The sequence below is a fragment of the Drosophila kikkawai genome, chromosome 2R (assembly GCF_030179895.1).
Source record: "Drosophila kikkawai strain 14028-0561.14 chromosome 2R, DkikHiC1v2, whole genome shotgun sequence".
Lineage (NCBI taxonomy): Eukaryota > Metazoa > Arthropoda > Insecta > Diptera > Drosophilidae > Drosophila > Drosophila kikkawai.
In genome coordinates this window covers 10,785,539-10,798,404 of record NC_091729.1, presented here as the reverse complement: position 1 = coordinate 10,798,404, position 12,866 = coordinate 10,785,539, and the positions used below count along the sequence as shown (strand labels likewise).

The 12,866-nt window shown below is 45.5% G+C and overlaps 6 protein-coding genes and 1 long non-coding RNA gene across 8 annotated transcripts; 2 read left to right on the top strand and 5 right to left on the bottom strand.

Moving 5' to 3' along the window:
• Nucleotides 1-6: 6 nt before the first annotated feature.
• On the bottom strand, nucleotides 7-2,913 carry LOC108077961 (probable peptidoglycan muropeptide transporter SLC46). The gene is made up of 8 exons (XM_017171501.3): nucleotides 2,579-2,913; nucleotides 2,384-2,496; nucleotides 1,664-1,814; nucleotides 1,423-1,606; nucleotides 1,042-1,364; nucleotides 654-980; nucleotides 397-553; nucleotides 7-337 (listed from the first exon to the last, which is right to left on the bottom strand). The coding sequence occupies exons 1-8, from the start codon at nucleotides 2,745-2,747 to the stop codon at nucleotides 274-276; spliced, it is 1,488 nt and encodes a 495-aa protein (XP_017026990.1). The 5' UTR covers nucleotides 2,748-2,913; the 3' UTR covers nucleotides 7-273.
• Nucleotides 392-2,390, top strand: LOC138928137 (uncharacterized). Its single transcript, XR_011444608.1, has 4 exons — nucleotides 392-511; nucleotides 603-1,374; nucleotides 1,447-1,611; nucleotides 1,683-2,390. It is a non-coding gene; the product is annotated as an uncharacterized lncRNA (long non-coding RNA).
• Nucleotides 2,914-3,073: 160 nt separating the features above from the next.
• LOC108078079 (probable peptidoglycan muropeptide transporter SLC46) lies at nucleotides 3,074-6,305 on the bottom strand. Its single transcript, XM_017171666.3, has 9 exons — nucleotides 5,756-6,305; nucleotides 5,586-5,698; nucleotides 4,708-4,858; nucleotides 4,466-4,649; nucleotides 4,221-4,407; nucleotides 4,026-4,161; nucleotides 3,641-3,967; nucleotides 3,413-3,569; nucleotides 3,074-3,347 (listed from the first exon to the last, which is right to left on the bottom strand). The coding sequence occupies exons 1-9, from the start codon at nucleotides 5,952-5,954 to the stop codon at nucleotides 3,284-3,286; spliced, it is 1,518 nt and encodes a 505-aa protein (XP_017027155.1). The 5' UTR covers nucleotides 5,955-6,305; the 3' UTR covers nucleotides 3,074-3,283.
• A 74-nt stretch (nucleotides 6,306-6,379) lies between these two features.
• Nucleotides 6,380-7,614, bottom strand: Prp38 (pre-mRNA processing factor 38). Its single transcript, XM_017171669.3, has one exon. The coding sequence runs from the start codon at nucleotides 7,435-7,437 to the stop codon at nucleotides 6,427-6,429; it is 1,011 nt and encodes a 336-aa protein (XP_017027158.1). The 5' UTR covers nucleotides 7,438-7,614; the 3' UTR covers nucleotides 6,380-6,426.
• Nucleotides 7,615-7,652: 38 nt separating this feature from the next.
• On the top strand, nucleotides 7,653-9,515 carry shrb (charged multivesicular body protein shrub). The gene is made up of 4 exons (XM_017171670.3): nucleotides 7,653-7,980; nucleotides 8,385-8,562; nucleotides 8,630-8,916; nucleotides 8,976-9,515. Exons 1-4 carry the CDS (start codon nucleotides 7,803-7,805, stop codon nucleotides 9,014-9,016), a joined length of 684 nt encoding a protein of 227 aa, XP_017027159.1. The 5' UTR covers nucleotides 7,653-7,802; the 3' UTR covers nucleotides 9,017-9,515.
• A 63-nt stretch (nucleotides 9,516-9,578) lies between these two features.
• LOC108078085 (uncharacterized) lies at nucleotides 9,579-9,851 on the bottom strand. The gene has a single exon (XM_017171673.2). It carries the CDS (start codon nucleotides 9,849-9,851, stop codon nucleotides 9,714-9,716), a length of 138 nt encoding a protein of 45 aa, XP_017027162.1. The 3' UTR covers nucleotides 9,579-9,713.
• A 160-nt stretch (nucleotides 9,852-10,011) lies between these two features.
• LOC108078084 (uncharacterized) lies at nucleotides 10,012-12,725 on the bottom strand. Of its 2 annotated transcripts, none has more exons than XM_070283701.1 (3): nucleotides 12,530-12,725; nucleotides 11,472-11,824; nucleotides 10,012-10,152 (listed from the first exon to the last, which is right to left on the bottom strand). In XM_070283701.1, the coding sequence occupies exons 2-3, from the start codon at nucleotides 11,705-11,707 to the stop codon at nucleotides 10,140-10,142; spliced, it is 249 nt and encodes an 82-aa protein (XP_070139802.1). In that variant the 5' UTR covers nucleotides 11,708-11,824; nucleotides 12,530-12,725; the 3' UTR covers nucleotides 10,012-10,139. The 2 variants fall into 2 exon arrangements, with proteins under 2 accessions (XP_070139802.1, XP_017027161.1); XM_017171672.2 differs by having other exon boundaries at nucleotides 12,526-12,723.
• Nucleotides 12,726-12,866: the final 141 nt, after the last annotated feature.

Below are 12,866 nucleotides of genomic sequence, written 5' to 3'. Positions count from 1 at the left end.
GAAGAGTATAGTTGAAATCAATTTAATAATACAATTTTGTGTGAAATAATATACATATGTATTTATACATTAGACATTAGTCTTTGGTAATTTTTTCTTAAGAAATCCTACCCTAGGGCTAGCTTTTTACTAGGCTTAAGCTAATGGGGTTAACAAATATTTACAGTAATACTTTTATATGTGTATTGGAAAGTTTCTTCGTACGATGGCTTAAGAATGGCAAATTCACACTGTATATTTGATCTTTTCTCTGCCTTTCTTCGCTTTTGGAGATCAACTACCGATGGCCTGGTAAACGCTGCCACTACCCATTGATTTTTGTATGCCGAACAACGTGCTGCAAGGGGATTTTTGTATTATTTCAAGAAGCCTTAGGAGAACTCCATATATACTCACGCTGACATGATGTAGCATAAGAAATAGAGTCCTACGCTGATGAAGTTAAAGATGCCGGGATAAAACTGAACGGTGGCCTGGTACACAGCCGTGTAGAGTGGAGCGGCTCCCAGAGGTGAGATCGACTGCAGTGAGGTAGTCAGTGAGAATATTTTACCTATAAAGATAGAATAAACATGCATTCGTTTAATAATATGGAACTTTAGTCGAATAAAGATAAGAGGATAGAGGAGAGCCAGAAAGGTCATTCAACTCACCCAACTCGGAGCTGGGCGTCACAGTAGACAGGATGGCCTTGCACATTGGCGACATCACACCACGCATCATGCCAAGAATCAGGGCGAGGTACATCTCACTTCCATACACGGCCGTGGCCCTTACAGTGCTCTCGAGGACACAGCAGGCGAACGCCAGGAGCGTCATCATAATTGTGGACACTCCAAGCAGACGACGAAGTAGAACCATAGCCAAGGTACTGCCCACCAATTGAATGACGGCCCTAGCTGCATTGAACACACTGTAGTCCTGGACGGTGTAGTCGAACTGCTTTCGCATAAACATGTAGTTTACGGTGTTCTCGCCCTCTGAAGAATTGAAGGAATAACTAAGTTTTATGTGGTATAAAATCATTGAAGTACTGCTCACCCATGGCAAAGACGCACAGCGTCAGGGACATCATCACCATCCAAATTATGGCACGATCGTAGTTCTCGCGTTTCTTGATGCAGGTCCTCACCAGGACCTTAACCAAATCCAAACGGAAGAACTCTCTAATGCGGGATCCCCCTTGTAAGTTCTCAGACTTGAGACTCTCCTTCACAAAGAAGTAGACATAGATCAGCGCTAAGGAGATGATGGTCCCCACTAAGATGAATAGTGCCGACGCACCGGTTGCGGCATAGATATAACCACTAGCCACACCGCCGCCCATCATGCCCAGACCCAGAGCAGCTTCCATAGTCACCATTCTAAAAGAAGGTAAGTCATTAATATAACAAAGCATCGGAAAACGGAAAAATAACTCACCTCATTGGTCGCCTCTCCTCGGAGGCCACATCGCCCACATAGCAGTAGAGGATGGTGATAAGGGCGCAAGTGCCGCCACTGAACACAGATGGAACGGAGGACAGCAGGAACCACCAGGGACTAATGTTGGTGGCGGCCGTTATTTGGGTGAGAACTATCAGAATGATAGCACTAACCAGATATCCTGCAGTAAGTACATTAATAACAGATACTTGTAAAGAGTCAGGAGAGTTACACTCACCTGTAAATGTGGAAAGCAGGATGGGCCGACGTCCAAATTTATCCGACCAGGGTCCCAGGAAGAGACTCACTATGGCGGGCACTGTGCTCTCGAGGATAGAACTCACCATTGTGATGGTGGAGGCATATTCCTGAACTTGACCCTCGATCTTCTACAGAGAGATGACACCGATTAATGATTACTGATAACCAGGGAATTCTCTAAATCTCTGATAAGCCCGCAGAGTTGTCGTCACTTTGCCATGACTCACTCACTAGGCAGCAGGGATATTTTTCATAGCTTAACTTCTTATCTTTCTGCACATGCACTCGACATATCTATCACCAATTTGTATACTGTTGTCGATAACTCTTTTGTGATAAGTCAAGCCTATTAGTCATAAAGTTAAGGCATTTTCTTTTGTTTTGGTCAACTGATAAGGTACAAAAAACAGGTGGAACAAATGATATGGGTACATATGCGTAGTGGATAAGAGCTAAGAAAAACTATGTCTATTCAAAGTTATATCTAGCTCAAAGTGTATCTTAAGTCATACGAATAAAAATCTTTGTTAATTAACCGAGAAAATAGCTTAATAAATAGGTTATAGGTAAATGTTTAATTGATTTTTCAACACTTTATATTCATTATTCCCACGAAACACTCATGAAATCTCTCTAATTGCTAGCATTTTATGAATAAAATTACGTATACGCCCAGTGGGCTCAGGTTTCAACTTGCCTTTACTTCATCGGAGGCACGATTCGTACCGAGAAACGGCTCACACTCGGTGGCATTGTATTCCAAGACCGTGACGCAGGTTTGATATAGTATCTGGTTCTGATAGACCGCATCTGGCGGAAGCACAAAACAGATTTATTTATGACCTACCACTAATCGGGAGACGGAGACTCTCGTAAGTTTACACACACGCACCTGTTAGAAATCGACCGAAGAAAGCCAGAAAGACGGCGGGCTCCAGCAGCAGAGAACGGGGTCGTCTTAGCCATTTGATGAATGAGCGATTCGTAGGCGGGGTCACTACACCGGTTTCCAGCGGCTCATCGTCGCTGTCAATAATGGGCGCCTCATCATCCCTCGGCATATTTTCTTGCAGAAGTGAAGGTCACGGTCTAATCGCGAAACAATGCTCCTCGGTGATCGCAGCAATTATCGCTTAGACAAAGGAATTAGCAATTCACTCGGAGAAGGCAATATATCGAAGCGGGAGCAGAGAGCAGAGCAGAAACCGAACCACCGAACGCGCCGAACTCTGGCGTAGCACTAACGCTGGAAATCGACGATGTAAACAAACCGAGCGAGCGATCGCCAATTTGAGCGTTTTCTCCGCCCGCCCTATCTCCAAACGCACCCCAAAAGTGCTCCCACTCCTTGGCACACTATCTGCGCCCAAACATGTTGATAACAAGATAAGTTTTTGGCGTCGTTCCAGTTTATTGTCACACTACTGCAAACGGACGATGTATTTTTTCTAACTTTACAATGCTTGCACATGCAAAACACAGATAAAAATCATTGTACATTATACGATTAATACTTGCACAAAAAGAGAGGCGTTCATATACAAAAATAGGGGGAATTCAATCTATGAGATACATTCAGCTAACCCAGTCTTCCTTGTTAACTGCCAATAGCCTGATAGGTGCTGCTGCTGCCCATCGATTTTTGGATGCCGAAAATCACACTGCAATTAGAATTAAATGTAATTAATGATAGATGGGCTTACAGAGCCTTGAAGCGGAAACTTACGCAATTAAAACGTAGCAAACAAAGTAGAGGCCGGCGCTTATGAAATTGAAAGCTCCGGGATAAGACTCCACGGTGGCCTTGTAGACGGTTGTATAGAGAGGAGCTGCTCCCAGCGGGGACACCGATTCCATCGATGTGGTCAGAGCGAATATCTTGCCTAGAGATGTACAAACGACATGGGTTTTCGAGTTAATCGTGCGGATCCTACACGCTCCGCTAATTACTCACCAACTTCCGTGCTGGGCGCCACGTGGGAGAGAATTGCACGGCACATGGGACCCATGACACCGCGCATCATGCCTAGCGTCATGCCCAGGTACATCTCCTGCCAGTAGACGGCCGTTGCCCGCACCGTGCTCTCCAGGACGCAACAAGCGAGGGATAGCATTGCCATGGTGACGATGGACAGCTTGAAGACACGGCGCAGCACCACCATGCCAACTATGCTGCCCACAATTTGGATAACAATGCGGGACGCGTTGAACAGGCTGAAGTCCTTGATGGTCCAGTTGAACTGCTCCTGCATGAACATGTAATTCACAGTTCCCTCGCCCTCTGTAATCCAAAAAACAATTATACATTTTTGTGACGATTATGAAGCTAAGGCACTTACCCATATCAAAGATGGCTATGGTCAGGGCGACCATAGTTAGCCAAATGATGGCACGATCATAGTTGGGCCGCCTTTGGAAGCAGGTGCGAACCAGATCCTTGACCAAGTCGAAACGGAAGAACTCTCGCAACCGTGACTATGAAATACAAAGAGATAAATAATGGTTTCAATTTCTTATCCAGCAAGAAAACCTACTCCTGTGTGTATATCTGCAGGATTCAAGCTCTCAGGTACAAAGAAGAAGACAAACATCAAGGCCAACGTCATCAGGAAGCCCGCAATGGCAAAGAGAGTCAAGGCATTCGTGGCGGCATAGATATAACCACTAGCCACATTGCCCACCATCATGCCAGTGCAGAGAGAGGCCTCATTGAGAACCATTCTGAAATTAAAGCATAGATTTAAGGATACGCTTGGATCCTACGTTACTTTCCACTCACCTCAAAGCTCTTTTCCGCTCCTTGGCCACATCAGAAATGTAGCAATAGATTCCCGTGATTAGGGCACAAGTTCCGCCACTTAGAACCGAAGGCACTGAGGAAAGGAGGAACCACCAAGGACTAATATTTGTGGACATGGTTATCCTGGTAATAACGATCAGTATTATGGCGCCAGTAAGGTAACCTTTAAAGAACATATAGGAGAATATTAAAGGGCTTGATGAGGGTGGTCCTTTATCAACCAGTAAACGTCGTTAAGAGAATGGGACGCCTGCCAAACTTGTCGGACCAGGGACCCAGGAATAGACTCGCAAAGGCTGGGATTATGCTCTCCAACAAGGAGGTTGTCATCATGATGTTGGCCGAATAGGTTTGTACTACAATCTCGATTTTCTAAAAAATAAAAACGTTAAAAATCAACTATACAAGCGTAGATCACGTTTTGCATTACTCATAGCCAAATATGTATGTACCTAGGTAAGTTTTATATACCTATAATTAAAATTGTAAGGCCTTGCTGGAGTTCGATACTACCCCGAACGTTAGTCATAAAAGGTTTTTGTCCACTGCTGTTTTGCTAGGTCGCCTGATAAACCTAGGCAAAAGCTTATCTCTAAGCTTGAAACAATGGCACTACAAAAGTATTTCAATAATACATTGATCTGATTTGCTTTGTCTCGGCCGAAGTTACACTATGATTATGTGGGTCACTTCTAAAGTGAATAATGTGTAAAGTAATCTTTGTGTACCGCGTAAACATACATATATAATAGTTAAACCGGAGAAGTAGATAACTGGAACTCTGATCTTAAGTGACTTGCATTTAATATATAATTAAACAAATAATTGTGATTTGTCAATCAACCCATTCAGTTTCAAGTATGTTAAAAACAAATAAAAGTTTTATGAAGTTAACATTCAAAAATTAAACTAGAAAATAAAGCTACTACTACTATCTCCACCGCAAGTGTAGTCTGCCAAATCGAAACGCCCCGCAAAGCAACAAAAACATTTCGTACAAAGATAAAACTGTTCAAGCTCATTATCATACATACAAATATATGATACATGTCTATACTATATAGTACTTCTTTGACTGTATTTAGTCGGCTTTACTTACTTTATCCGCATCTGATCCGCGATCAATGCCCAGCAACGGCTCGCATTCCGTGGCATTAAATTTCATGATGGTGACGCAGGTCTGGTAGAGGATCTGATTCTGATAAACCGCCCCTGAAAACAGCCAAATTGAGTGATGATAAAGCCACTGATTCCAGCTTCACTCATTACCAATTAAATATCTAGCGAAGAATATGAGGAAAACTGCGGGCTCCAGGATGAACCAGCGATAGCTGTTGAGGTCATGCGGGGCAGGAGGCGGGGTAAGATACACATTGCTCACCGGCAGCGAGGTGGCATCCAGAATGCGTGGCGCTGCATCCTCACCAGCCTCCTCCTCCACCAGGGCTTCCGTATCGTTGCGAGGCATGATTCTCCGTCCGTCACCCGTTTGTTTCTTAGTCTGCTGACTTTATCTCGCGGAAATTGGCAGTCGGAATGACGACTACCGCAGATAATGGAATTAGCAATTCATTCGCCAGACTGCAGCGCAGTTTCCGCAGACTTCCAAGCGCGACGAAGTGGATTGAGATACTGCGAGGCTCCAGCTGCTGTTGCTGTTGACGCTTGCTGGCGATGTCCGCGATTTATCGTCGTTAACTACTCAGTTTTACTTTTTTCAATTCCGCACTATGTCCGAATGAACACATAGGGTGGATTTACGAGCGATAAAGTATATTGTTATTAAAAACAAAAACTTTCTAAAACAACAGCAACAGAAGCAACAGCTGACTGTGTTTACCACTGATTGGTGGGCGGTGCTGCCAACTCGGTAAGAACTAAAATACCAACGGCTTTTACTATTTTTTCAATTTTTATTACAATTTAAATTACAATAATTTTTAGTAGCGACGCCGATCGCGATCTCCCCGAGAATCTCTATCCCGCTGCTCGTGTCGGCCACCGCGGTCGCGTTCTCGCTCCCGTTCGCGGTCCCGTCGATCCCTCTCGCCGTACCTGTCACGCTCCCGCACCCTGTCACGATCCTGGCGCTCTCGCTCCCGATCCTGGCGTCCACTCGTTGTCTGCCGCCTTTCGTAGTCATCGTTCTGGTTGTCCCGATGGCGCACGCGATTCCGCTGGCGATCATACTCCTCGAGTTCGTCGTAGTAGTCCCTGGAGCGGGCGTTGTTGCCTTGGCCAGCTCTCCTGTCGCGGTCCCGACTACGCGACCTGGAGTTGGACCGAGCTCTCCTCGGACGCCGCACCGCCGACGATGAGTTTTCCTTCGGTCTATTCGAGTCCCGATCGTCTGGCGCCTTCTCCTCGTCGCTGGGCAGCTCATCGTCCAGATCCTCATCGAGCACAGACACCTTCGGCTCTATCTCGTTGTTCTCCTCCAGAATCGAGCGCTTCTGGATGCGCGGCAGTATGATGTCGCAGACGCGATCGTTGCGCAGCAGCTCGTCAATGTACTCGTCCATGTAGACGATCTCGAACTGGCCGGCACGATTCTGGCGGCGCAGCTTACGGTTGTCGATGTAGAGCGGTTCCAGATACTTGTAGCAGTCGAGAGCAGCTCCCGTTAGGCGGAGATAAAAGGCTCCCAGGGCCCTCACGTACTTGAACTCTTCGTTCTTGATGAACTCCACCACAATGTCCTTTTCCGGCTGGATTTGCAGCATCTTGAGGGTGAGGCAGAGGAACTGGGTGGGCTTGATGTTGCCGCCGTAGACGCCGCCGACGAATCGCAGCTCCATGGCCTTGTCCACCAGCAGCTCGGCCGTGAGGGCGAAACACTGTTCCTTCCAGTATTTGGAGTCGTAGATGCGGGAGCGGATGATCTTCTCAATGAGGTACTGCGGGTTGGTGCCGTGCACGTTTTTTGCCTCCTTCACCGTGCGATTGGCCATTTTGGATTAACTTTTGTTTATTTCTTGTGTGCACGTTAAAACTGCCGCTACATCCGTAAGGGATGCGCGATTTAGTAAATATCCTGGCACAAAAAAGCAAAATTCTGCCGGATAAATGCAATATTTATTTATTTTCGGCGTCCGGGAGTCAGAGTGACCAGCTCGTAGGCTGTCAAATACCGTTCGGCAAAAAAAATACTGAAGGCATACACAACAGCGATAATACGATAACCGCACAGCTATCGGTATCGGGTGACGCATACGAACAAAACAGCTCGCAGACGGGAGGAAACGCAATAGAAGAAAAAACTTATATTATTGGCTATATCCGTCTTATTAGAAAGTGAAAAAGCAGACCAGCCAGGATGAGTTTCTTTGGGAAGATGTTCGGCGGCAAAAAGGAGGTGGCGCCCACCACCGGCGAGGCGATACAGAAGCTGCGCGAGACAGAGAACATGCTGATCAAGAAGCAGGAGTTCCTCGAGGCCAAGATCGAGGACGAGCTGAACATAGCTCGCAAGAATGCGTCCAAAAACAAAAGAGGTATGTGCGTGGGGGTGTATGACTCCTGCAGAGTCCGCAGGAGCTCCAGGCCTGGATCGAGCTGCATGGTCCATGGAAAAAATGACTCATTGTTGCTTTGTTTTTGTTGCGGCTGGTGAGGCCTTCCCACTTAATCAGCCTTTGCCCGTCGTCGTCAGCATAATAGAAAACTCAATAAAACAATTGTATTTCTTTGCCCTTCTCACCCGCATACCATTTGATGCCTGGACGTGTCCACAAACGCTAAGAACGTAATATAAACATTCCTTTTAAAATCAAAACAAACATTCGCCTTGCCGTAGAGTAATTCGAATCCACGCATTGCAATTGGCCATCACCATACATAATAGCAAGCGCTTGTGCCGTTGTAAGCTCACTAATCCGCCAACTTGGCACTTTTCCAGTGGCCCTGCAAGCGCTCAAAAAGAAGAAGCGCCTGGAGAAGCAGCTTCAGCAGATCGATGGCACCCTGTCCACCATTGAGATGCAGCGCGAGGCCCTGGAGAGCGCCAACACGAACACTGCCGTCTTGACCAACATGAAGAGTGCCGCCGAAGCCCTCAAGCATGCCCACCAGAACATGTGAGTTCGCCAGCAGCCGGCGAGAGGTGATCCCGAAACTTAATCCAACTTGTTTGCTCATTCACAGGGATGTGGACAAGGTGCACGACATGATGGACGACATTGCCGAGCAGCAGGACGTGGCCCGCGAGATATCCGATGCCATTTCCAATCCAGTGGCCTTTGGGGCCGACCTCGACGACGAGGATCTCGAGCGGGAACTCGATGAGCTGGAGCAGGAGAACTTTGATAAGGAAATTATTGGCATTCCTGAGCCGACGCCCACATTGCCAGAAGCGCCCACAGAAGATTTGCCAGAAAAGGCCAAGGAGAAGAAGAAGGCGGCGCCCGCCACGACGACTGCAGCCGATGATGGTAAGTTATATTCAAAAAACCAGCTGCAGTCTTCTACAACAATATCCTTTCTGTTTCAGATGATCCGGACATGAAGCAGTTGCTGTCCTGGTCCAACTAAATCGAAGCGCTATCGAAATCTCCGCACTGTCCTGCAGATTCACCCCCTAAACCCCCAAACGTTTTTGTTTTAATTAAATAATCGATAATGTTAATTAAGCCAAAATTTTAGTTTGAAGCGAGAGAAGGAGAGATAAACAAGGCAACAATTCCTTTGGCAATCTATCAAACGGTACATCAACTAGGAATGTGATTTAACAAATAAACGAAAGGAGCATATAGTCAGTCCACGCTTAATCCGCAACCGTAGGCAAACCAGTTAAAATACAGTGGAATAATTTGATATTGTTTATTGAATCATTTGGCGAATTTTATTGATTTTGTTTCGCTCAACTTCGGTTTGGTTGGCAGTCAACTGATTGTAGATTCAATATTCCAACCAACCAAATTCATATTTAAAAAAAAAAACATCGCAATATGGTGTTGTGGCACTCATTATTCCGAAGTTTTAGCTTTGTAATGGAATGTTTCACATAAATAAAGTTAAGAAAAACACAGTATTTGCAATTAATTCTTACCTCTTAAGAGTTTCCACTCCAATTAACAAAGTCACACACTCCGACTTTAAATTGAATGCATTTTTGAGTAGTTTTATTACAAATAGATCGATTGTACATCAATATCATGTCAACTATGGCTTGATTAGTCTATGTACTACGGACTTTGCTATTTAGTGGTTAAGTTGGTCGCGAAGGCACTCAGGTCTGCTGCCTCAGACTCTTCACATATCGCACCGGAACCTCGGGCAGGTAAACGCAGACAAAGAACATCAACGGGCCGAACAAAATCATGCAGATCAGCCAGTAGACCAAGCCCAATATAGTGAGGGCGTCCATATAGGAGGGGATGGGATCGATCGGACGATACGTATGGGATAGAGGTAAATGAATGTCTTGTGTAAAATTGTAATTAAAAAACTAGTATCACTAAACACCGGACTCGGCCGCCCAGGGAAATGAAGGTGCAACAAGGTGCTGTTGCAGCTAGCGCTCCGATGTTCCTAATATATGGGTATATAGATATTCCTGCAGGTCACTTTAGATATAGTATATGGATCACGACGACGAAATGGCTATGCTGGCGGCGGCACACTGCTGCTCAGATCCACACTCGTCTGGTAATCTTCAAGCGCGCCACCTGTAACAAAGCGAAACCAGAGAAGTTATTGCATCAGTTGTGGTCAACGCGTCCGCGGATCTTACAGCGTGCTGGATGTCGGAGAGCCCAATGGTTACTGCCCCAGCTGCTCCGCTGAATCACGCACTTTATATGACCGGCCAAGGCCCACGCCCCAAGCCCAGGTGTGTGTTTTTTTCGGGGCTATCCCCGGCCACTCACATTCTAAATACGGGACTTTTTCAGCTGGTCGCAGCGGCTGTTAATTCGCAACTGAGCCCCCGCCGACTGGTTGTGCAGTTCCAGTCCAGATCCCCTCGCATATCCCACTATATCTCGATCTCGCTCAGAACTTTGAGCCACAAAGCTTAACTCAGCGCACTCAAAACTCGGGCGTTCAAGGTGAGCTCTCGAATCTATGACCGCACAAACTGGTTTGCTTCACCAGCCGCCTCTAGAGAACATTCAGTTACGGTCTCTTGGCACTTAATTAATCACTTGGATCGGTCTTAACCCCTGGTTGTAATCGACGACAATTGCAGCAGCCATTGAACGTTTATCGCAGGTCCGAAATTACAGCAGCTTACGGATCGATCTGGGTACTTATAGGGTCTTCATGTGCAGTGACTGATAAGGTAATCGAAAATATTTCGTACCAGCCAGTAAACACCGTAATAAAAACCAGAAACAAGTTCAGGAAATAAAAAAGACTTAAAAAACGCCTCGAGTTATATTCAAAGTATGATAAAGCAAGGGAATTGGAAAAAACACCGATAGGTATATCATTATATTTATGCTTTAATAAAGCTGTCTTGTGCGGACTGCTTGTTATTGAAGAAAGGTTCGTTGATCTATTAGTGTAGCTATCTTATCTGGTATTCACTTGTACTTAGAGAAAACCTATAATGTAGAAGGTAAACTTCCCAAGTGCGTATGGGAGTATTTATCATAGGGAATCCCTTTAAAAACTGAGAATAACAATTAGGTTCTATAAAGGGAATCCTCAAAATGGAATTTTGAGTAAAACTTTCCTAAAAAGATAACTCCTTTAAAACTCATCATAAATTAGAGAAACTCCCAGAAAGAGTATGGAAAATGCCCTTTTATAGAGTGTATTACAAACTCTAAAATGGAAAACTGCCACTGAGAAACCCAGGAAGAAGTAAAAAGAAACTAAAGATAATGAAAAGTATGCCTGTATCCCATCGGAAAATATAAGATACATACAAGGTATAGCAGGGAAACAAAATGGACTCTATCTTATCTTGTCTACCCTCAGTATACATACTCTTTCACCTCTCGAAGAAAAAACATTATTTCCAGAATAACTCAAAACTTACATGATGTAAAAGTAGTTATCACTGTCCTTGCGCTTCACATCGCACGGATTTCCGCTCTTGCTGGCCCCAGTGTTGGATCCGGAACCGGGTTCCGGGTCAGTGTGCTGCGAGCTGGTGCTCCAGCTGCGTCCCCAGCGGCTGCTGGGAACATTCCCAGCCACACTAGACTGACGGCTGCTGTTGGTCAGGTTTCCATCTTTGGTGGAGCTGGCGAAGAAAGACTTGACGCTATCCATGGTTGAAGCGACCCTCGGTGCGAATCTCGTTCCGATTGGCGACTGGTCAGTGCGTGTGTGTGTGTGTGTGTGTGCGTATGTGTCGAGCCTCCGAAGAAACGCCCGAAATTGATAAAGCTAAAAATACATATAATATACATATAAATTATTTATTTTGACTGAAATCTTGTTTTTTGGTGGGCCCGTTGTTGTTTCCAAGTGGGGGCTGGGTTTCTTTCTTTTTTCGGCTCTTGTCGTACGATCTAAATTGAATTAATTTAAGGTGCAGTTTGGAAAACAAGTCGAGTGCTTTGATAAAGCCTTTATACATTTGATATTATTATTATCGTATCTCTGCGCTCCAGGTGGGGTGGCCATCTTGGAGGTTTCTGTTTGCCTTAACCGATTGGGAGTGGGCTCTTTGTTCGCTCCAGGGGAGAGAGTGTGGAATTTTAGATAATGCATACATGTATGTACTTAGGCTGATCAAACAGTCTTCGATATAGTTATTTTAAGTAGGTGACAAGCGCGTCGTAGTTTCTAGCTGAAGCTAAATATATAGGTGTTGCCGCATACATATTATCAATTAGCAGTTCATTATAGTTCACTGGCTGAGCTGATAATCAAGTCACAAAATCGGAGGAACACGCGCCGCCCACGGGAGTCATGGGAACTATGTAAGCGTTGAGTTGTTTCGGTTTTTGCGTTTTCGGTTAGGTTTACTAAGTTAGTCGGGCGGAGGGAGGCCTTGGAGCACTCGGCAGTGATAAGGGAGTTTGAAAAAACAAGCCTAAGATAGCGACTTGACCTCGCCGAAAAGCAAACCAGCAAACACTGACCTGCCTCAAATGCTTGCCGCTCGGTGGAGACTTGTGACGCGACTCTGGGCTTCGCTTTCAATTAATTTGACACAATTTCCCCGGCTTCTTTCAGTGCACTCCCACAGAAACAGCAACAGCGACGATCACTTCACGACGAGCGGAGAGAACTGTGAACCGTTTTGCACAATGTCTGCGATCGCACTGAAAACGAAACAAGGCACGGCAACCACAACGGCATCGGCTCCGAGTGATTTTAGTTTTTAATCAATTTTAAATGCGAAGGCGTCGTGTGCTGCCATGGTGTGCGTGTCTACCACGCAGGCACCCATACAGGCAGCACTCGTACATGGGAAAAAATA